Genomic DNA, 25,246 nt, shown 5'->3' on the forward strand with positions numbered 1-25,246 from the left:
GATGCCCCGACCGCAGATCCTCGCCCCGGCTGCCCACCCATCGAACTCCCGACGCCCTGATCATGAACCCTCACCTCGAACGCCTGCCCACCAGAGCTCCCAATGCACCGACTGCAGATCTTCATCCTGGCTGCCCGCCCATCAGAGCTTCTGACATCCCAGCCACAGACTCTCTCCTCAGTTCCGGCCACCTGCCCATCCGAGCTCCTGATGCCCGAACGCGGACTTACCACCCAGTCGCAGCCCATTCTTGCTCCTGATGCCTTGAATGATGCAGCTACTTACAGCAGTTAAAAGAATGACTTGTTAAAAGTCGAACCCCAAGATTTGACCCAAAAAAATTGGTCCAAAATCCTCAACTATTATTTACAATAAGTCTTTGTATGTGGTTCAATTCAATGTGACATTTCTGTCTCCAAACAAACATAGCATGTTCAAGCAACTCAGGTATGGTTCAATAGACAAGCACACACTGCAGATGCTGGAATCAAGCAAATAATGAGAAGCTGAAGGCAGCATCCAGGGGTGGAAATAGTTAGAACGAGCAGGTAAACTCACAGCCAGATTCGTGTGTAATGACAGAGCAGTCTCAACATGCCAGATGGTCTCCTGCTGATCCTATTTCTTACCTTGTTTTAGCAATGTTTTGGGTCACAACCCAAAATGTTGACTGACCATTTCCACCCCTGGATGCTGCCTTCAGCTTCTCATTATTTGCTTGATTCCAGCATCTGCAGTGTGTGCTCGTCTATTGAACCATACCTTTTTGTTTGTCTTAGGCATTGACGTGACCCCACTTTAAATTTAAAATGTAAATTTAAATGTCGACATCCAGCACCGTAACAGCCCATTTCGCCCCACGAGCCTGTGCCATCCAATTTACTCTCCATTAACCTACAACCTTCAGTACATTTTGAACAGTGGGAGGAAACCGGAGCCCCCGGGGAAAACTCATGCAGACACGGGGAAAACATACAAACTCCTTATCGACAGCGTGGGATTTGAACACCGGTCCCAATCGCTGGCACTGTAACGGTGTTACACTAATTGCTACGCTGACTGGGCTGTCCTTTGTTTACCATTTTGTTCCGACTTTGTGAGCTCCTTACCATAACTCCTTAAAGCATATGTGTTTAGTCGGGATTTCCAAAAAAATTTTGCTTTGCATCTGCTTTGATATAAATATCTGCATTCTTCCCTGTACATTTCTACATTGACACTTCAAAGTCACACCTTAGCATGTTGTTTGAAAGGTTGTCGTTACCTTTCCAACATCGTGCCATCAAATGATTTTGGTGTCAATATAGAAATGCTCCTCTTATTTATCTTGAGTTGTCTCCATCAATCATTCCCCATTAATGTTGGCCTTTTGACCAGATTCGCAGAGTGTGTGGAGAAAGATGCAAGGCTCTTTGTCACGGTTCATCTTATATTCTATTTCTTTTGAAATAAACACCAGAATTGCATTTGCCTTCTTCATCACCGTCTCAACCTGCAAGTTTACCTTCAGGCTCTCCTGGTCGAGGACTCGCAGGCACTTTTGCATCTGGGTAGTTTCAATTTTCTCTCCATTTAAAAATAGTCTGCCTGTTTATTTTTTTCTACCAAAGGGCACTTTCCAACATTATATTTTATTTGGTCCATTCTCCTAATCTGTCTAAATCCTTCTGCACCCTCCCTGTTTCCTCAGCACTACCTGATCCTCCTCCATAATCCAAATAATTAATAAACAAGATGAAAAGAAGCCGCCCCCCCCCCCCCACCCCCACACCAACCCCTGCGGAACACCACTAGCAACTGGCAGCCAATCAAAATATGATTTTTGTATTCCACCTCTGTCTCCTGCCAACTGGCCAATGCTCTACCCACAATGGTACTATGGGCTCTTACCTTGTTCAATCGCCTTGCATCTTGTCAAACGCCTTCTGAAAATCCAAATACACAACTTCCACTGTATCTCCCTTATCCAGCTGGCTTGTCACTTCCTCAAAGAATTCCAATAGGTTTGGAACATAGGAAGTAGGAACAGGAGTAGACCAAAAATGGCCCATCGAGCCTGCTCCGCAATTCAATACGATCATGGCTGATCTAATTTATGACCTAACTCCACCACCTGCCTTCTCTCCATATCCCTTAATTCCTCTAACATGTAAAAATTTATCTAACCAAATTTTAAATATGTTTAATGAGGTAGCCTCAACCACTTCCCTGGTTAGAGAATTCCAAACATTCACTACTCTCTGGGAAAAACTATTTTTCCTCATCTCTGTCCTAAATCTACTTCCCCGAATCTTGAGACTGTGTCCTCTCGTTTTAGTTTCCCCGGCCAGCTCAAAAAACCTTCCTACATCTATCCTATCCATACCCTTCATAATCCTATATGTTTCTATAAGATCTCCTCTCATTCTTCTGAACTCGAGTGAATACAATCCTAGACGATTTAATCTTTCATCATAAGTCAACCCCTTCATCCCAGGGATCAACCTAGTAAACCTCCTGTGGACTGTCTCCAAAGCCAGTAGATCCTTCCTCAAATATGGAGACCAGAACTGGACACAGTACTCCAGGTGCGGTCTCACCAGTACCTTATACAGTTGCAATATTACCTCCCTACTCCTGAATTCAATTCCTCTAGCGATGAAGGCCAACATTCCATTTGCCTTCTTAATAACCTGCTGCACCTGCAACCTAACTTTTTGCGATTCATGCACAAGCACTCCCAAGTCCCTCTGCACAACAGCATGCTGTAGTTTTTCACCCTTTAAGTAATATTCAGCTCTTTTATTTTTCTTGCCAAAGTGGATAACCTCACACTTACTAACATTGTACTCCATCTGCCAGACCTTTGCCCACTCATCCAGCTTAACTCTATCCCTCTGCAGACTCTCCACATCCTCATTACAATTTGCTCTTCCACTCAATTTGGTGTCATCCGCAAACTTGGTGACACCACATTTTGTCCCCTCCTCCAAGTCATCAATGTAAATGATGAACAGTTGTGGGCCGAACACTGACCCCTGCGGCACCCCACTTACCACTCTCTGCCAACCTGAAAAATTCCCTTTTATCCCGGCTCTCTGTCTCCTGTCAGACAACCAATTTTCAATCCAGGCCAATATACTTCTCCGGACTCCACTTTCCTGTAACTTACTGAGAAATCTATTGTGCGGCACCTTATCAAACGCTTTCTGGAAATCCAAATAGACAACATCAACCTGTTCCCCTCTATCCACCGCACCCATTATATCCTCAAAGAATCCTAACAAGTTTGTCAAACAAGATCTTCCCTTTCTAAAACCATGCTGCGTCTGCCTGATTGAACCCTTACGTTCCAAAAGTTTCACTATTTCATCTTTAATGATGGCTTCAAGCATTTTTCCAACTACAGACGTCAAGCTAATTGGCCGATAATTTCCAGTCTTCTGCCGACATCCCTTCTTAAAAAGTGGCGTGACATTTGCTGTCTTCAAGTCTGCCGGGACCTGCCCAGAATCCAAGGAATTTTGGTATATGACCACCAATGCATCAACTATAACTTCTGCCATTTCCTTCAGAACCTTTGGACCAGGTGATTTGTCTGGCTTTAGTCCCATTAGTTTCTCCATCACTACTTCCTTTGTAACAACTATTTTACCAAAGCCCTCCCCAACATTCGCATCCTTAACTCCGCACTTAGGCATGCTGGATGTGTCTTCCACCGTGAAGACTGACACAAAATATTTGTTTAATGCCTCAGCCATTTCCTCATTTTTGCTACCAGTTTTCCTTTCTCATCCTCCAAGGGTCCTATGTTAACTCTGGCCATCCTCTTCCGTTTTATATATTTATAAAATTTTTTGCTTTCTGTTTTTATATTTTGTGCCAATTTACTTTCATAATCCTTTTTCCCATTTCTTATTACCTGCTTTGTAACCCCTTGTTGTCTCTTAAAGTTTTCCCAATCTTCCAGTTTCCCACTGCTCTTTGGAGCTTTGTACACCTGCGCCTTCAATTTTATACTCTCTTTTATTTCCTTTGTTAACCACGGTGGCAACTCAGCACCACCTTCTTAAGGGCAATTATGGATGGGGAATAAATGTTGGTTTTGACAGCAGCATCTTGGTGAGATTTAATCTTGGACCAGAAGACCCAGCACGAGCAGAACCGAGCTGTTCCAAAGAAGAGTTAAGAAGCATTTCACACAATCCGGTGGGAGTGTGCTGTGAAGATACAAGGCTCAGTCAGTAATTTCTGATCTATCAGTAGAGGGCCTGAATATAGTCGTGGAGCACCTATATTCAAAACATAGTATACCTTTGGAATTCTCTACTGCGAGGCTTTGGATAGCCAGCTGGTGATGATATTCGCAGGTCGTCACAAAGGGGGCTGACAAATGTCTTAATTATGTTGCATAATGCTTGAATAGTTGAATGGCCTAATCCTTCTTCTATTCCTTATGTAATTTATATTCTCACACATCCATACAACCTCTATTCAACACTATTGCTCCTTCAATTAATACTGCCTCTTGTCAGTGAGGAAAAGTTCACAAATTCTGATTTACACTCATCGACGTGAAATGTTAATTTTTTTCCTCCCAAGATATTGTTGTAGACTCCTAACCAAAACCAAAGTTCAAAGTTCAAAGTCCAAACATTGTCAGAGTGCATAAATTGAATGTGTACAACCCTGAGATTCTCTTTCCTGCAGGTCAGATAGAATTTCTACTTATTGGTGACTGTAAACTGTACTCAAGAAGAAAGGTATGTATCTAAAAGAAAGAAATGTAAACTATTAGGAGCTCCCGTTTCATTTAGTGTGACTGTCATTTGAAGGGTTAATACAGGCTATTCACAGTTGTGGTGAGACTGAAACTATCAACAAAGTTGATGCTCTGGGGGCAGAACAATGGTGGTTTATCCAGGAAAACAGGGGGTGAGAGAGTCATGCAAGTGGGACTACTAAAAGAAAGATTTTCATTAGTGACCACTAAGCCATCTGATGAACACAGAAGTGGAGTGACTTTGTGTGAAATGGACAATTTGTCTGATTCTCCCTGTCAGGGGAATTATTGAACCCCCACCGTGACCAAGAGAAAGGTCAATTTGCTTGATCCGTATCTGGGTTGTGTAAGCAGAAGAATTGCTGCATCGGATCATGACCAAAAGTAATGGTCATTTTGACTGACCCTTGTCTGGATTTTGGAAGCATTGTGGAAGTCACGCATTTCGTTTCCCCTACACGAGGAAAAGGGGAGTTGTGACAACCATTCGTCTGAACATATATTTCAACAAGGAAGTCGACAAGGATTTGTGAGTTTTCAGCAGTCCCGTCACTCAGTCTCTCCCACCTCCTTCGTGATTTTTTCTGGGAATCAGTTTAAAAGTCTGAGTTTCAACACAGCATTTCCAATACTGAACGTTGGGAATGAGTTCCCAGAATTGTGCCTAAGCTGTAATGTTTTGGGTATCTTATACACACACACACACACACACACACACACACACACACACATTATATTTGCATATAATTGGGATAAATTTAAGTAAGATGTTATATTATTAGTAATTATTAATAAATATATTGTTTTAACGGAAAAATAATAACAATCTCTTGGTGAATTTCTATTGCTGCTGTTCTGCGACGTAACAAATAAATGTAAACCAACAGTGCAAATACAGTAAAAAAAAAAATGTTCAAAGTAAGAGTCCTTAAATGAGTCCCTGATTGATTTTGTTGTCAAGGAGTCTGATGGTGGAAGGGGAGCAGCTGTTCCTGAACCTGGTGGGGTGAATCTTATGGACCCTACACCTCTTTCCTGATGGCAGTGGCAAGAACAGAGTGTGTGGTGGCTGAGGTGAATCTTTGATCATTTCTGCTACTCTCCAACAGTAGCGTTCCCTTGTAGATGTTCTCGACAGTGGGGAGAGCTTTGCCTTTGATGTACTTACTCAATCCTCAAGAACCCTACATCATTATCAAACTAAATTTATATCCATTCACAAAAAAACAAAATGTATCATTTGGCATTGCCCAGGAAATGAAGTGACCATTGTTGGAAGTGTCTCTTTGCAAATGAGCAGAGAAGCAAAGACATTCTCATGTTAAGCAAAGAGAGTTGAGTTTGCAGGACTAAATGACATTCCTCTTGGTTATGGTGTGTGCAATCAATCATACCATGATCTGTGCCCCATACTTTACTGCAGTGTTCTAATTGTACTATTATCATTCTGCAGTGCCATGTGGCCAGGAATGTTTAATTATGATTTCTTGGTGATGCCTTTGAACATCTCCCAAGTTCTTTTGAAATTGTTATCATCTCAGTTTATACATCAGCCAAGACACTGTACACCTCAGCAGAGTTAGGAACAATATCCTTGAGCGGAAAGGGATGCAATTGGTCCTGTTGGTGAGAGTTTAAACCAGCATGGCAAAGTGATATGAACCTCAAAAAGAATTCAGGAAGGAACAAAGCAAGGCATGAAAGGAAAGTTGAAAAAGTAGTAAGGAAAATAAATAGCAAACACAAAGTAAAGCATCCCAGGTAGAAAAGGAGGTTAAGCCTTCATTAGCTGAGAGAGAGAGAGAGAGAGAGAGAGAGAGAGAGAGAGAGAGAGGGGGGGGGAACATTGGTCCAGGAATGTTATACTATAACTATATAAAACTAACTGGAGTACAGCTGCATGCATTTCTGGGCACCATACTTTAGGAAAGACATGACTGCAGTGGAGAGAGCGCTGAGGACATTCACCTCAGATAGAGCCATGAGGAGAGAATATTTAGTCTGGGTTTGTTTTCCTGTGAATGGAGAGGACTGAGTAGAACCTGAATTGAGCTATGTGCAATTATGAATGGTGTAGATAGTGAGAAATCATTCCCCATTGCAGAAGAATCATAACGAGAAGGGTAAAGTGTGTAAGATCTAGAGGGGATTTAAGGAAGCCATTTTTTCTTCCAGAGGGGTCTTGAATTCATGAATCCACTGCCCGAGTGGCTGCTGGATACTTTCACAACAGTGTATAAACACTTAAAATGCAGAGATGTTACAGGGTAAGTGCTGGAAAATGGGATGGGTAAAATTGGGTGCTTGGTGGCTGGCATAGACTTGATGGCCTGAGTGGCTGTTTCCCAGCTGCCCTGACTGAGAAGCCTATGTCCGGGGGGCAAAGTTTGGGAACAGATGGATTGAGATGAGGAAACATTTCCTTACTCAGAGGGTGACGATCCTTTGTAATTCTACCCTCTCCAGAGAGCTGTGCATGCTCAGTCAATGCAATCCTGCAAAACAGAAGATTGACGAGTTTCTGGATATTAAGGAATTGAGTGATATAGGAATAGTTCTGGATGCTCTGAGGTAGAAGACCAGCCTCGATCAGGATGAATAGCGGGCTGGATTACCTATTCCTTTTATTTATTTTATGGCCCTCAATTTCCCCTGTTTGTTACCTATAAAAGTAAAAGAATGGTGAACGTTTCAGACTGGACCCTTCATCAGTCTTGATGAAGGGTGAAACACTGACCATTCTCCTTTTCCCAATGATGCTACTCGGCCCGTCAAATGCCACCAGCAGATTGCTTGTAGCTCCAGATTCCAGCATCTGCAGTCTCCTGTGCGCTTCTTAACTACGTTGTGGAATGGCAAAAAAAAACTCTTTCTCTTGCAGTTGGCCTTCCACCTTGAGAGTTAGTCTTAAATGAGATGAATAGAATTGAATTGTTTCTGGTCATGTTTACCAGGATACAGTAAAATGTTTCATTTTGCATGTTATTTAGATAGTCAACCCTCACTTAAGTATTGCAATAAAAACACAATACTGGAGCAACTCAGCAGGTCAAGCAGGGTACTTTACATAGCAATGGTACATAAGCAACTTTTCGGACTTGATAGTAGCAGGTTATGCTGCATTTAAACAAAGGTGTGGGGTGTAGAATTGCAGTAAATCAAAAGACACAGAGTATAGGGTAACTAGATTCAAAATATGTGTGATGCTGCCGCAAAACATTGAATTTCGTGACTTGTTCATGACAATAAATTCTGATTCTCAGGACAAAATACAGCATATAGGGAAAAGTACAGTAAAATAGTATAGGAGCATCATTCATAACCAATACAATAAAATCTGTGACAAATATATGAGCCTTTGGGCTACATGTTCACTCGTGCTAATTATAACCTGTGGAACATGTAAATTTCTCTTAAAGTTAAAACACAAAGCTGGAGAAACTCAGCAGGTCAAGCCGTATCCTTTACGTAGCAATGGTAAAAATACATCGCCAACGTTTTGGGCTAGAGCCTTTCGTCAAGGTATGGAAAAATGTCGGAAAGGCTGGAGGTGATAGTTGGAGAAGCGACGGAGGAGATTTCCATATTTAATTAAATGACTAAGGATATATTTAAGGTTACCCTTGCAACAACTTATTTGGAATTCTGGCACACCAATTAACATATCAGAGATTCAAATAGTTCTTTTGTGCAGGCAACTTTAATAGGTCTTTAAGGCCCAAAATAAACTGGTTTTATTTGCTGAACAAAAAAGGCCGAAGATAGGATAAGGCTACATGGATTGATACTGGTGGTCCGTGGCTTTATCATCAGAGACAGGACGAACACAAATAATACTGCCATAAAGAACATGTAAAACTAAATGGTAAATTTGACGACAAACTGTTTTGGAGGGGGGTGAGAATTGTGGTGCATTCACCCATAATTGTTGAATAGGGCATAGGAACGAGCATGGTGAATTACAGTACAGTCCTTCTGTAACATCATAACCTTCAATGTTTTATTTGTGCAAGGGTGAAGAGAACACATGATCAAATGGATCAAGGCAATAACAGCAGAGTATTTCTGTTTCCTGACGGTTCTGCACTCCACTGCTGGGAAAACAAGTACATAAAGCAATAAGGGTATTCAAAGCAGCAACAAAATCAATGAGATCCTGTGCAGTTGGAATAAATTCATTCTCATTTATATTTTTGAAGGGTTTCTCTGTGTACGGTTCCATCTGGCCTCTAAGACTTGTGGATGAGCGTTCATTTGCAAGACCAAGACAGAGTTATCTTATGAAAGCAAGAAGAATGTGTGCACCATTCTGGTTGTGGACAAACCTCTACTCGTAAGTGACAGTGAATGGAACAGACCTGAATGGAACAAACATCCAGAAACCTCCCGGCTCTACAAAATGAGGATGTGGAAAGGTAAGAGATCAGAATTTTTTAAAAAAACCATCCCACTTCATGACAGGACATTGGAATAATATGCCAGGATTTAAGATTGTTCTGAAACAGGCAAGAAAGGGAAGATGACGATCAGAATCAAAGTAAAAAAGCAAGTGCACGTTTCCTAGAGCTTCAGAGTTTGAAGAATCCAATGTGTAATCTGTACTGACAATAACCACACCAGCAGTGCAAGTGTAAGACAGCTTTAATAAATTAATATGTACACTAAGAGGTCTTGTCTCTCTGCACGACGAACCTGGAAGGCTAGACTGTAGTTCTGGACTGCTTTATATACAAGGCCACCAGGATGACCCCTGGTGACCTAGTGGTGTAATTACATACCACCACATTCACCCCCCCTTTAAAAATTGTTATTTTCCCCCCCCCCCCATCCTCCTTCCCTTGTTTGTAAGTTCATGTCCAAAATTTTTTGTGGCTTCCGTTCCCTTCTGGACCTCCTTGGTAGTGGTATAGGGGTGGGAAGTGCGGTCTGCCTTTCGGCCTTTCTTGGTGGAGGTGTGGGAGTGGGAAGTACTGGTTGATCATGTGGCCGTGTGGGCTGGGGATCCTCTTGTATGGGATTAGGTCCTGCCATCATGTCTAGGGTGGTGATATTTTGTGGGACGGGCGTATCCAGGATCCTGATTTCCGGGGTGGGTGGTATAGTCCTCTGGGGTGACTCGATGGACGACTGTTCTAGTGACTGCTGCTGTGCTCCTTGTTGATCCGTAGACATCTGTGTTTCCTCCGCGTTGTTCACACATCCGGCCGGCACGAGATCCCTGGTGGCCACCGAGTCTTCTTTTCCATCAGGTGCACTGAGGGTTCGTGTGCCTCAGCTCCACTTGATCCACCAGTGGGTCCGCTTTGTGGGGTCTGCAGTACTTCCAGAGGAGAACAGGTCCTGGTGTCATCATCCATTTGGGCAGCACTGTGCCCGTTGTGGCTTTTCTTGTGAAACAAAAGATACGTTCATGTGGGGTCATGTTAGTGGCAGTACACAACAAAGAACATATAGAGTGTAGGGCTTCTGGCCAACTAGTAACAGGCATGTCTTTTGCTTTTAAAGTCAAGAGGACTGTTTTCCAGATAGTGGCATTTTCCCTTTCGACTTGTCCATTCCCACTGGGATTGTAACTTGTAGTGCGGCTAGTAGCAATTCCTCTCTCATGCAGGTACTGCTGTACTTCTGCGCTCATGAATGCAGCTCCCCTGTCTGTGTGTATGTAGTTCGGGTACCCAAATATGCTGAAGATGGGTTGGAGGCATTTTATAACAGTGGCTGCTGATCCATCAGAACACGGGATTGCGAAGGGGAAACGGGAATATTCATCAATTACGTTTAGGAATTAGCCATTTCTATTATTGGACAGGAGCGGGCCTTTAAAACCAAGGCTGAGGCACTCAAAAGGTTTGGTAGCTATTATCAGGGTGGCTTTGTCTGGCCGGTAAAATTGTGGTTTGCATTCCGCACAGATGGGGCAGCTCTTGTTCACTGATCTCAGTTCCTCTACCGAAAATGGGAGGTTTTGGGTTTTAATGAAGTGAAACAATATAGCGACCCCCGGGTGGCCCAGCTCATTGTTCAAGCTCTGCAACTGGGACGTGTGGTTAAGGATGGCACAAGAGCCTCTGGACAGCGCGTCTGGGGGCTCGTTGAGTCTCCTGGGGCGGTATAGAATGTCGTAGTTAAATGTAGACAATTCTATCTGCCAGCGCAGGATTTTGTCGTTCTTAATTCTCCCCCTGTTCTGGTTATCGAACATAAAAGCCATGGGATGACACCTGGTGACCTAGTGGTGTAATTACATATCACCACATAATCTTTTCCACTGTGGCCCTTTCTGCCTGTCTGCAATCCTGTGTTCTCCAAGTTTTGAGTCTTCCTCTGAAGCCCCTTCTCACATCTCCTCTCTCCCTGCATTTAAGGAATCATCGCTGTTCTCTCCAATACTGGCAACCTTTGCGTTCAGTGCATTCACATCCCCTTACAGCCCATCTGTGATCCTGCTTTTCCCCGTCCCTCCCTATGCCCCTGTTACTCCATCACTGCATCCATTGCTGGCTTCTGGCTTAGGTGAAGCAACTCACAAGTCAGAATTTGACAAGAGGCTATTTGTGATGTCTGATGTCAGAATTTAGTCGGTGGCAAGGAACAACTGCCTTTCAGTGCTGCTGATTGATTCTGCTCACCAGAACATGCTAACTGCAAAGATTCTGTGTCAAATACTGATGCAGTCTGGCTAGGACTGAATCCATGTCACCACTATGATCTGTAAATATTATTTTGATGAATTTAGCAAGTTGGTGCCTTAACTGTTCTCAGTATTAAAGTTCTATTGAAATAAAAGTGCTGTTTGCATAATTCATGCAAATGTCACAAAATCTTTAGGATTTCTCAAGGCTAGATGTAATGTGGAGCATGTCATAGTTTTAGCATCATATTGTAGATAGAATACATCCCATTTGATATGGTGAAGGTTTATTCGGTATCAGTTCAGGCCGTGATACTTTTTATATCCTGAACCAGCCTTGTGCCAGCAATGACTTTTAAGTGGCAAAATAACTAACTTTATGTGCTATGTATACTATACTAATGGTACTTTAACCTCAATCTTTCTTTCTGCTTGGACTGCTGAAAGATGTCTGTTCTACTTTGGAGGATAAAACTTGAGCGATTTATTGGAGGAGACAGGCAGGGTGAGGTGAAGGGGGAGCAAGTAGATGTGGTGAAATACCTCTGTAGAGGTGAATAATGCAGTGAAATATGCAAGTTTTAATATTAATGGGTTAAACGGATAAGTGAAGTGAAAGAGAGTATTGTCGTACATTTAAAAAAAAGGAGTGGATTTGGCTTTCCTACAAGAAACCCACTTAATTGAAAAAGAACATCAAAAATTAAAAAGGGGACTGGGTGGGGCAGGTCTTTGCCTCTTCATTTTACTCAAAAGCAAAAGGAGTAGCAATGTTGATAAATAAATAACTAACTTGGAAAAAGACCTTCAAAAGAGGAATTCTGAATTATGAGTCAGAGGAGTTTAAGAGATATTCCCCCCCCCCCCCCCCGTTAACAAAACAACTAGAATATAATACATTACAAAGACATAAAATGGAAAAAAATGATAACAAGAACTAAACAAAAGTACTATAAACTGGAGGAAGAGCTCATAAAGTACTTGCTTGGCAGTTGAAAGCAGAACAGGTCTCAAGAACGATCAATGTGATGAAAACAGACATGAATGTGACTAGTTGTAAACCTCATAAAATTAATGAGGCCTTTATACAATTTTATTTTTAACTAAACCAATCAGAATCTCCAGGAGATGTTAAGAAATGGAAGATTTCTTATCACAAATAAGTCTTCCAAGGTTAGATTTGGAAGAAAAAGTAGAATTAAATGCTCCTATTACCCAGAAAGAGGTTAGAGAAGCATTGACTTCATTGCAATTTAATAAATCTCCTGGAGAAGATGGTTTTCTTCCTGAATTTTATAAATAATTCAAAGACATGTTGATTCTTTTATTTATGGAAGTATTAGATCAGGCATCTGTAACACATACTCTCCCAGAAACATTTTCAATGGCAATTATTACTGTGATACTAAAAAAGATAGGGATCCTCTAGACCTATTTCATTATTAAATTCAGATTATAAGATTATTGCTAAAGCCTTGGCAAATAGACTGGCAAAAATCTTGCTGAAACTGATAAATAAGGGTCACCAGACTTTGTGAATAAAAGGAATCTGCGGATAATGTCAATTGATTAATCAATATAATGCATTTGGCACAAAAGAGGGGTGATCTGAGTGTCACTGTGGCATTAGATGCAGAATAAGGATTTGATAGAATAGAGTGGGATTTTTTAAATTTAAATTATTGGAAAGGTTTGGATTAAGACAATTTTTTATAAATTGGATCAAGGCATTATATAATGAACCGAATGCCAAAGTGGTTACTAACACTCAAATCTCTTCACCCTTTCAGCTGTCAAGATCTAGTAGACAAAGATGTCCATTATCTCCAGCTCTATTTATTTTAGCTGTAGAACCTCTTGCAGAAGTAATTTGTCGAGATTCAGACAATTTAGGATTCAGGATTTAGGGTTAACCAGGAGGAATATAAAGTAATTTATTTTCTGACGATGTATTGATATATTTGACAGAGCCAGTAACTTCATTACAGAAATTGTACTCAAGATTGGAAGATTATGGGAAAGTTTCCGGTTATAAAATAAATTGGGAAAAGAGTGAAATTATGCCTCTTACAAGAGGAGATTGCACTCAGTGTCAAAGAGATACCCCATTTAAATGCCCAGCAAATGGGATAAAATAGTTACGGATGCATACAAATAATAATTTTTAAAATTTGTACAAACTGAATTATTTACTTTTACTTAAAAAGATTAAAAAGATTGAAGACGATTTTAAAAGATGGACAGCCTTACTTATAACATAAGTGAGAAGAGTCAATTGTATTAAAATAAACATATTTCCAAGAGTACAATACCTCCTTCAATCACTGCCCATACCACTATCTCAGAGGTTCTTTCAAGAGTTAAATAAATGTCAGAAAATTTATTTGGAAAGGTAAGATGTTGAGGGTCTCTATAGAAAAATTAACTTGGAAATATGGTTTGGGAGGCTTATGACTCCCTAATTTTGAAAATTATTATTGAGTGGTACAGATGAGATTTCTTACCTTCATTTTTGAAGGAGATAAAACTGCATGGGTGAAAATAGAATTTGATAAAATAGGGGAGAGAATGCCAGAAGATTTTATATATAAATGGGATGTGAAATTAATAACTGGTGAGAGAGAAACTCCTTTGCTAAAACATTTAATAAATATTTGGTATAAAATAGAGATATTGGAATGGGGGGTTATCTCTTAAACTCCTCTGACTTATAACCATGACCAATGGGTAATCAGATTTTCAAATCTGATCCTGTAAAAGCATCAGGTATATTGAAGATTGTTTTGTGCAGGGACAAATTATGTCATTTGAACAATTAAAAAATAAATATGGAATTCCTAATAACACAATTTTCTGTTATTTTCAAATAAGAGCATATTTAAGGGATAAATTGAGGCCAACAATGTTGTTACCAAATTGTAGTGATGCGGAGACTCTGATTTGAAGGGAAATACAAAGAAATTTACTTTAGCAATGTACCTCTTTCTTCAAATGGGACCCCCAAACAGGCCAGGCAGAGTTGGGAATCAGACTTAAATGTAAGAAGAGATGAGTAAACCTGGTCTGATCTATGTCGGGATAATATGACCAATACGATCAATGTAAGGTATAGATTAATACAATATAATTTTTTGCAATAATTATACCTCACATCACAGAAACTAAATAAATTAAATTCAGCTCTTTCAGATCAATTTTAGATGGGGTGAGGAGGAAGGAACTTTTTTACATTCATTATTTTTACTAGGGAACATTATAGGGATAAGACCCAAATTGAAACTGTCCAAATATCAAATTGTGTTAGCTGTGGCCCGAAAATGTGTTGCTGTTACATGGAAGTCTGATTCACATCTAGGTACGGCATGTTGGAACGCAGAGATGTATAGCTGTATTCCCCTGGAGAAGATTGCCTACAACTTAAGAAATAAGTCCGACATATTTTTACAAATTTGGCAATCGTATTTACAAAATTCTGGCTTAATCTTTAGATGAGTTTTTTCCCAACCCTCGAGATCAGCGTTGATCTTCTCCAAAGAAAATTAAATAGAGTATGAATCTGTGATCAATGAGGTGTGTGTCACTTATCAGTGATCCAGTCTGTTTTGTTTTTCTTTCTTTGCTATCTTCTTATCTTTATTTTTGGTTTTCTCCACTTCCTTTTTCTTTTACTTTGGGGCGTTGGGGTTGGGGAGGGCTGGGTTAACACCAGCATGGAGTAAATATTGAATGTACTTTTGCACTTGTATTTTTAACTTTGTAATTAACTCCATGTTTGGTTAAAAAAAATTAAATAAGATATTTTAAAAAGTGGCAAAATAACAATAAAATATTTTAAATATTTACAGTGTAATGAAGCTGCACAATGCCCGGTTAAAAAATGTTTCAGTGTTTTATTTAAAATTAGTGAAGTTCTAATAGCAAGGAGATGAGACCAGTTAGTTATTAGAATGGGGTGGCACGGTTGGCTAGAAGGTTAGCTCAACGCCATTACAGCGCCAGCAACCCTGACTCAAATTCAGGAGTTTATATGTTCTCCCCATGTCAGCATGGGTTTCCTCTGAGTGCTCCATTTTCCTCCCACCTTCCAAAAATGAACGGACATTTGTGCAGCACAGGCTTGTGGACTGGAAGGGCCTGTTACAGTGCTGTACATCGAAATTCAATTACATTTTTAAAACATTATATTTCAGTTTAGTTTGAGAATGTGATTGTACCTACTCCAAATTCATTATTTTTTACCAATACATGTGATTTGCTTTTAATATGTCAATATTTGAAATATTTTATTGTTATTTTCCCACTTTAAAATAATTATACTCTGTTAAAACCCCGTGCATGTAACCTGATCATTATTAACATTCCTGGAGTAAATTGTATTTATAATCCATTTCCATTGGACAACAAAAATTATGCTATTGGATAACTTCAATGCAGCTACACAAAAACACACAGAAAGTAAAATTTCCCAGTTGCTGACACATGGCTAGTTCAATATATTTAAAAGATTTACAGGCCTGATACTGAGTAAACCTTCATAATCTAAGACTGGAAGTGACTGCTTCTTCCCCAGGTCCTATGTCTGTTGTGGATGCTGAGCTGACAGTGATGGTTTATCATTGAGGGGGATTGTAACAGGTCAACTGGTTGCTGTCCCATGTCTGTGACAAGTCCTGTTCAAGTCAAATGACTAGAAATGCCTAAGTCAGAGATGTGTGTGTCGATATACGCACTTGGTTGTGAGCAATGCAGTGATGTTCTGGCACATAAAATAGTTAATATTGAGCCAACTGCATGCCAGCAGTGGTTTATAATGAGAAATGTTATTCTCTGTGTTGTTCTGCTTGATTGATTTTAAGTCTTGTTGTAGGATCTTTTTTTTTTCTACTTTCTCATTATGAGCAAAGGTTATATTTTAAAGGCTGGTCTTGATCTCATTCCCTTGCTGCAGAATTTCAGAGTTTCTAATAGCAGCAAAGGTATGAAGCAGCATGATTACATCATGTGAAAAAATCAAAATGTTTGTTTTACTTTTGAAATCAATGGAGACAAATTTCGGGAGCAGGCATAGAATCCACAAACATTATTATGTTGCAGATTTCACCAAACACAACTGAGGAATTTTCATCCAATATCTCTGTACCATTTCACTCAAATATGTACAAAAGCTATTTCCAGTGCAAGAACCACCACCTCCTCCTCGCTGACCACCGACAAAGGGGAACCTCAAAGCTGCTTGCTCGTCCCCAGCTCTCTTCCCTCGGCGCCCATGATTGCGTAGTGTTAGGTCTGCTTTGTTCATGAATGAGTGAGACAAACACCAGACTGAGTCGAAATCAGGGTTCTTTGTTCTTTATTACCGGATTGTAACACTTGCGACTAACCATGTTAGTCGGAGAATGCATTCTGCCGTTATCAGCAAAATGGTGATTTTTTATACCCTTGGATATGTGCTTAGAACATCATCATATCATTACTTGTCCAATGACTAAAACTGTTGCTATCCTTTCCCTGCTAGCTTCCTGCCTCTCAATCCATCAATGTCTCTCTTATCTTGTAAGTACAAGGATGCATTCACATCTTGTTACAGCCCTGCACATTCCCATCTCATGATGTTTTACCTTACAGTAGCCAAGTTCAGCTCCAATTCAATCCAGAAATCCACTGACGGCCCCGCTACGATGCCCAAGATGGTGGTGTCTGTGCTCAGAAGCCGCCACGAGGATTTGCAGACTCCGGGAGACCAGCGGATGAGTGCAGTGCACCAGAAACGGGGATAACAACCCCCATTGAGAAGGAGAAACATGGGAGTCGACATGACGGGATGGTGACCACGGCAGCGGACCAGCGAGGGACTCAGTGGCTGAAGGACCCTACAGGGAAGGTGACCACAGCAGTGGACCAGCAAGGGACTTAGTGGCTGAAGGACCCTACAGGGGAGATGACAACGGCAGCGGACCAGCGAGAGACTCAGTGGCTGAAGGACCCTACAGGGGAGATGACCACGGCAGCGGACCAGCAAGGGGCTCAGAGGCTGAGAGACCCTCACAGGCTACTGGCGACATATGGTTGGGGGATCCACACGGGCTGAGGGCTGCTGGAGTCTAGCTCATGAGTACCAGGTATCTGAACCAGGATTCAAGAGGAAGCTGAGGGCAAGTTAAAGTAAATCATGTATGTTACATTTTTAATATATTATTAGGTGACGCTAAAAGGAACCTTCAAACTTGAACTATTGTTGGCCAAACAATGAGAAACAATGAATCTGAATGTAGGATGGAGATCAAGAATTTGGTGTGTGGTACCAGAACAACAATCTTGATCTCAATGACAGCAAGACCAAGGAACAGATTGGGAACTATAAGAAGGCGAGGCCAAGGGACTGCACACCTTTCTTTATTGACGGGAAGTGGTGGAGAGGGTATGTTCAAGTTCCTGGGAGGACCTTGAACATTAGTGGGAGGCTCACGAATGGCACTCCTTTCTGAGGCGATTTGGCATGCCTAATAAATTCCTGCAGGTGTAGAAGCTTACTGACTGGTTGCATCATGGCCTGGTTTGGATGTTCAAGTGCCCAGGAACGCATAAGGCTGCAGAAAGTGGCAAACCTAGCCAAGCCCACCATGGGCACCAACCTCCTGCACCACTGTAATGCCACTTTTTTTTCTTGAACTCACTGTCACTGTGAATATTTATTTACAGCACCCTCCATAATGATTGGGAGGAAGATTTTTTCCTTTATTTGCCCCAGTGGTCCACAGTTTTAAGTTTGAAATCAAACAATTCATATGAATTAAAGTGCACATTCCAGATTTTATTCAAGGTATTTGTGTATATTTTGTGTACATTTAATAAAATCTGGAATGTGCACTTTAATCATGTGAATTATTTCATTACAAATGTAAAACTGTGGAGCACCGGAGCAAATTAAGGAAAAAATGTCTGTCCCATGTGACAGAATATAGATAGGTTTTGGGGAGATAAAATGGGGCAAGGTTTGTTAGTGTAGGTCACATACAAACACATTAAAACAGATCTTATTTAAAATACTGGAGCTCTGCTCATGCAAGTCATGTTGGGGCCAACAGTCTTTGCAAAAGTTTTGGAGAGTGCCCAAGAGACTTCACTAATGGATTGTTGTTTAGAAAAAGGCAATGAATGAAAGAGCTTGTCGGAGCCGCCTTCTGTCTCGAGTAGAACTGGCTGTTCTAGAAGGGTCATGTGGTTTTTCAAGCAGAGAGAGTCAAACAGGCTTTCTCTCTGAGAGAAAGAGACAGAGATCAGTTCTACAGTTTTACAGTCAGCAGCAGCAGCTGGGACTGGAACAGGACAAGCTGGCAAGCTTGTGGAAAACCGCATTAGGAAGACAGGTGTGAGTGCTTAGTTCAGCCTGGTCAAAGCTCTTGTGGTTCATGAAAGAGGAAAGGACTGGCTGTCTAATGTTTCACTTGGAATAAGAGAAACAAAAAGGCACTCTGTGGTGACCTGAAAGAAAGAGGTTATCATCTGGAGAACCCTGAGGGGGAAAGTTTCTTCAGCAAGACACTGAAGTGGCTGATTAAAAAAAGGATCAGTTGTGGTGTCAACGTACAATGAATCGCTCTCTGAAAACCGACAAGCACTTTCCTGAGCAGTAACCATTTACCTTTCAAGCACCAAAGCCTGGTGAACTTTATAAATGTTAAATTCTGCACCCAGTATAAGAATTGCCTGCAACCAGTGAACTTGGAGGAATGAGGTGAGATTGGACTGTTAATCAAATAATGTTTCTGAACTTACACACACATTATATACACGTGTGCTTAGAATTAGAAGGGGGTTAAGTTAGGTTAGTTAAGTTAATAGTGATAAGGTAAAGTGTGATTCTGTTTTCATGTTTAAAGATCATTAAAAGCAACTTTTGTTTAAGTAACTATTTGTCTTGGTGAATATCTATTGCTGCTGGGTTTCAGGGGTCCTCTGGGCTCATAACACCCAAATATTATGGGGGCACTGTATCTATATTTTGATATTTAATCTCTTTTTTTCTGCCTTGCATTTGCAGTAACTATTTGTTTTACTATTATTGGTGGTTTTTCTTTAGTTTTCGTGAGGCTGCATGAGAATTTAAAGTAAAGGTTCCATTATTGTCACATAATACTACATTTAGAATGTAACAGACATGAAATTCTTTAACTTTGTCTACCGTAAAGAAGATATTGAGTCGCCACGTGGTCAGACACCCCTCACTGAAATGAGGCCCCAGCAAGGGATGAACTCGTGACTCCTGGTTTACAAGACCAGTGCTCTAACCACTGAGCCATTTCAGTGTATATGCATTTTGTACGCATGGATATGACAATAAACTCACATTGAACTTAGAATTGTTATTGATCATTAAACCAGAAAACATAATGGAAACTAGAAAGTTGTACAGCTTCAATCCATTTACTGTCCTTGATTAGTGGTGCACAATTCCACTGCCTCATTCCAGGTATAATTCTGTGGAGAAAACTATGTTTCCAATTACAGTTGGGAATTCATTTGGCCTCTCACCAATCAAATATCTCCTGGAACCAGTGATTTTACGCCAGAATGATGAGGGATCAGATGCCTGAAGTAACTGTTAGGCTGTCAGGTAACAATTGGATTTGTTCAAAGTTATGCTTCACAGATAAGGATGGCCTCTGGAATTCAGTTCCTCAGATGATCTGGTTATTTTTGTAAATGTTTCCTGCCAAGTTCAGCATTTATTACCCATGTTTGGTAGCAGAAGAAAATGTGTAGACTCGCATTCTTGGACCACATTGCTACTTCCTGGGAAGGTACTCGGATTGCGTTGTTGGTCATGGAATTTCAGGATTTAGTGACCGTGAAGGAATGGCAATGTATTTCTGGTCATGATAGTGTCCAACTTGGAGGGAACTTGCAAATGATGGCATTCCCCTTGTTACCCCAGGCCTCTGCATGGTAGTTGGGTAGGTGCCCTAAGGAGCCATTGTGAGGTTACATTGCATTGTGTGTTGAGAGGGAAAAGTTGAGAGGGAGTTGTTCATATCCTCAGTAGCTCTGAAATAGTTTGCTTAAATTTATTATATGGATAAATGTAGCAATCAATGTTTGCTCTGCAAGGTCCTACAAACAGCAATGGTATGGAAAACTTGTTCAAGAATTAACAATGGCTAACAGCAATCTATGATAAATAGCTTACTGACACCCTAATATGAAGGAGACAAAGTATGCACTCATTTACAGATTTTACAGACTTCAGATTCATTGTCAGAGTACATACATGATATCACATACAACCCTGAGATTCTTTTCCTGCAGGCGAGGCAAATTGCCACTTACTGGTAGTGCCAAAAAAAACTGTACACAGTGTATACATGTAAACAATTGACTGTGTGATACTGAGAGGGGAAAAACAAACAATAAAGTGCAAAAGTAAGAGTCCTTAAATGAGTCCCTGATTGAGTTTGTCATTGAGGAGTCTGAAGGTGGAGGGGTAGCAGCTGTTCCTGAACCTGGTGGTGTGAGTCTTGTGGCACCTACACCTTTTTCCTGATGGCAGCAGCCCTTGATAATTGCTGCTGCTCTATGACGGCAGCATTCCCTGTAGATGTACTCGACGGTGGGGAGGGTTTTGCCTGCAATGTCCTGGGCTGTGTCCACTACCTTTTGTCTGGCTTCATTCTCAGGGATATTGGTGTCCCCATACCAGTCTGTGATGCACCCGGTCAGCACACTTTCCACCACACCTCTGTACAGGAAACAAAGAGTGGGACTAAAAGAACCCTAAGGCTCCAATAGCTCAGTGGTCTTATAAACCAGTGGTCATTAGATCATTCCTCGTTGAGGCCCCATTTCTGTGAGGGGCACTGAACAAAGTGGTGACTCTCTGTCTTCCTTACGGTTGACAAAAGTTAAAGAATTCATTTCTGTTATATTTGAAATGTACTGTTACATGACAATAATGGAACCTTTACCTTTTCCAATTGGCTACCAGTTACCAGTGGTGTTCACAGGAATCAGTGTTGGGGCCACTTCTTTTTACATTGTATGTTAATAATTTGGATTGCAGGATAAATGGTTTTGTGGCCAAGCTTGCAGATGATATAAAGATAGGTGGAGGGGCAGGTAGTGAGGCTTCAGAGACTTAGATAGTTTGGGAGAATGGGCAAAGTCATGGCGAATGAAAGACAATGTTGGAAAGTGTATGGTCATGTACTTTGGTAGAAGGAATAAAAGGACAGACTGTTATTTGGATTGTATAAAATTCAAAATTCAGAGCTGCAAAAGGACTTGGAAGTCCTCGGGCAGGAGCCGCTAAAGGTCAGTGGTGAAGAAGGTGAATGCATTGTTGACGTTCATATCTAGAAGGATAGGATACAAGAGCAGGGATATGATATTGAGTCTGGTGAGGTCCCACTTGGAGTAAAAGGAACAGTTTTGGGATCCTTATTTAATAAAGGATGTGGTGGCATTGGAGAGGCTTCAGAGAAGATTCACAAGAATGATTCCTGGAATGAAGGGATTAGCATATGAGGAATGTTTGATGGATCTTGGTCTGGACTCCTTGCAGTTCAGAAGAATGAGGGGGGGGGGGGAACCTCATTGAAGCATTTCGAATGTTGACAGAACTGGACAGAGTAGATGTGGAAAAGTTGTTTTCCATGGATGGGGAGTCAAGGACAAGAGGTGACAACTTCATGATTGAAGGGTCCCCATTTAAAAAAGAGATGCAATGGAACTCCTTTCGCCAGAGAGTGGTGAACCTCTGGAATTTGCTGCCATGGGCAGCTATGGAGGATGGATCATTGGGTGTATTTTAGGCAGAGATTGAGAGGTATCTGAAGAGTCAGTGTATTAAAGGTTATGTGGAAAAAGCAGGGGAGGGGGCTGAGTAGGAGAATGGATCAGCCCATGATGGAATGGCGGAGCGGACTGAATGGGCTGAATGGCCTACCTCTACTCCTACATCTTATGGTCTTATGGTCTAAGCCTATTTGAGGTACACCTCTCATAGATTGGATTTCCTGGAGGGTAGCCTACTGAATCCAACCAAAGAAATGGTGACACAAGAAGCCTAATGGACTGAATATGCCTGGGATTGTCTGATCTCGGAAGCTAAGCAGGCTCAGGCCTGGTCAATACTTGGAGGGGTGACTGTCTAGGAGCACCAGGTGCTGTAGGTGTCTGTGAGGGGCGTTGGACAGACTGGTGACTCTCTGTCTGCCTTATGGTTGACAAAAGTCATGTATGCTACATTCTAGATGTAGTGTTACATGACAATATTGGAACTTTACCTTTTTACTTGTGAGGAGCAGGTTGCACTATCTTTTGCAATTTCTGTTCCTACTAAGGTCCTATTGCTTGATCTTGAGGAATCTTTGATCTTGTTTTGAGAAGAATGCAACTCACTGCCATATTTATTTTAATCTGAATGTCATTCAATCCTGCTTCATCCATTTGGAACATTTTGGTGCAGAATCATGTAATCCTCAGGCTTTTCATGATGTAAATGGATAGACTGTTAACACAGTGATTTTCTTGTGCATTTGCAAGAAGGGTAGCTTAAAGCAAGTAATCATAGCAGTAAAGAAGGCCACAATATTAACTATTTAAATTAGTGAAAAATCAGTGGAATTTCCCACATATAATTTCTGCTAAAGGTATTACTGTGCATAATGGAAAAGCCTATTTAAATCATAGCTCAAAAGGTTTATACAAATATGTTTTAAATTTTTTAAACATACTTGCAGATCATTTTTACCTCAAATGATAGTTTGAAATGTGTAATGTATTGCATTACATATGGTCCATTTATTAAAAATCTCTACCAATCAGAAGAAAAAAAATCAGGAGAAATATTCAGTGGGCAGGAATGCCAGTATCATCAATTTTATCCTCTGATGTCAAAAAAATGATGACTTTCGTATTTATCTGGTGAAGAGATTTTCTCATGCCTATTACAGTTGTGGTTTCACTCCTCTCTGATCCAGCTTCCAAATATTTTTTAATCTTACCAATTGTCATGCTATTTTTTCTTCATTGATGAATGTGCAGACTTTCTCTGGAGTGTGAGAGAAGCCAACCTTTCTGACTCAATGTCCGAGACCCCTATTTGAAAATAGACAGTTATTTTATTGCATCCATTGTCATCAAGCCACCAGCAGCCCAGGCCAATACGCACATCTTCAGCAGAAATCAAGAGATAAATATCAATCGACTGAGGTGTAGACAGAGAATTAAAACCAAGCATTTCTCTAAACCAGTCATTCTCAATGGGGGCCCTATGGTGCCCCCCACCCCAGGGACAACAACATTGTTTTCTTTTCACCTCACATAGCATAATTATTTTTTTAATGTTTTTTTTTGTGTAGTCGGAAGGAGAGAAGTACGCAAGAAACCAAAACTTGACTGCAGAGACTTTGGGGGATGGGGAAGGGCCATGGCTAAAAAATGGTTGAATGGCTGCTCTAAATCATGCAAACACCACAGTTTTAATCCTCACGCATTAATTCTGATTCATCCCTGGTGAACATTGCTGATGTGTTGTGTTTCTCAGCATTTCAATTTCTGCTCGTTTGATCAATCTGAAAATGTAGGCAAATACAGTCAGAAACAAGCCTATCGACAAGCTGGTGATGAGTATTTCTCATATAGGTGGATGCAATTTTGCAAGTGTACTTTCCTGGACAGGTGAGTAATATTACGAGGAGCCCAGAGAATGTGAACAGGACTAAACTATTCCCAAAGCAGGAAGGGCAGTGACAGGGAGGGAGGGGGAAGGGAAGGAGTGGGGGGAGGGAAGGTAGGTTATATTTGTTAATTGTATGGACAAGAATTGAGGAAAAAATTCAACCAGCAACTGAAGGCTATATGGTGGCATATTAATCAGGAAATACTGGGATGACCACTTGAAGAATTGTAACCTTTGAGACAATCCAAGAGCTGAAAGTCCATTTTGACCATCATTGACACAATGGACCAAATCCCCCGCTCCTCTGCTATAGAGTTCTGAGACTCCATGTATGGGAAGTGAAAACATTTTGGATTATTTACCTGGGCTACAACCATCTGGATCTGCACGGAACTTTTTACAAGGGTGCTGGCTGGAGTCTTAAGCCATTGATTGCAGCCCCGTCTTTAGCTCAGCCCTGAGTGCGGAGCCCTGTTGCTTTAACACCAGGCTGAACTAACTCTTGAGAGGACCAGAACATTCAAGGTAAGCTCCATACATTTCTTCCTGGTCCTGGTTGCAGTGTGTTGAACCTCGGTCTCTCGAGGATGGTGTGTAGGCCCTTTTACAGCCATTAGTCCACCAATCCCCATGCTCCTTAGGCAGCAGATGATTCAGCGCAGGTTGGCAGCTTTTGCAACCCCTGTGTTAACCAGGAAGTGAACCAGTGACATAGTAACCAGACCCAGTGGGAAAGTGTCATTGCATTCCCAGCCCACTTGAAGAAAATAAAATTACCTTGTTGGTTATTTTGGTAGAAGAATTGCAAATGCTGGGGAAAAGAAACAGGAAGATCAGAAACTGCTCAGTCTAGAGCAGTGGTTTTCAAAATGTCCCCAAACTCGTACTCTGCCTTAAGCAATCTCTGTCCCATCAGTGGTCTGTGATTAATAAGGGATTGCTTAAGGTGGTGTGTGAGTGGGAAGGGAAGGTTGAGAATCACTGCTCCAGACCCATTTGTTACTGAAATATTTTGCTTGAGAAAATATGTCATTGGCCCATTTCCTTTGGAGTTATGAAACTGTGCATATAACGAGTCAATTAAGGTGATTAAAACAGTGGTTTTCAACCTTTTTATTTCCACCCACATACCACCTTAAGCAATCCGTTTCTAATCACAGAGCACCTATGGCAT

General features: G+C 41.0%; 1 protein-coding gene across 4 annotated transcripts in view; it reads left to right on the plus strand.

Annotated features, from left to right (window-relative positions):
* Positions 1-25,246, plus strand: part of LOC138747523 (thyroid hormone receptor alpha) — a 471,266-nt gene that overhangs the window by 311,622 nt on the left and 134,398 nt on the right. For all 4 annotated transcript variants that reach the window (XM_069906806.1, XM_069906805.1, XM_069906808.1 and 1 more), the window contains one exon: positions 8,962-9,177. In XM_069906806.1, coding sequence (XP_069762907.1) covers positions 9,125-9,177 — 53 coding nt within the window. In that variant the 5' untranslated portion in view covers positions 8,962-9,124. The remainder of the gene's footprint in view (positions 1-8,961; positions 9,178-25,246) is intronic.

Source organism: Narcine bancroftii, chromosome 12 (assembly GCF_036971445.1).
Source record: "Narcine bancroftii isolate sNarBan1 chromosome 12, sNarBan1.hap1, whole genome shotgun sequence".
In the NCBI taxonomy this organism is placed as follows: domain Eukaryota; kingdom Metazoa; phylum Chordata; class Chondrichthyes; order Torpediniformes; family Narcinidae; genus Narcine; species Narcine bancroftii.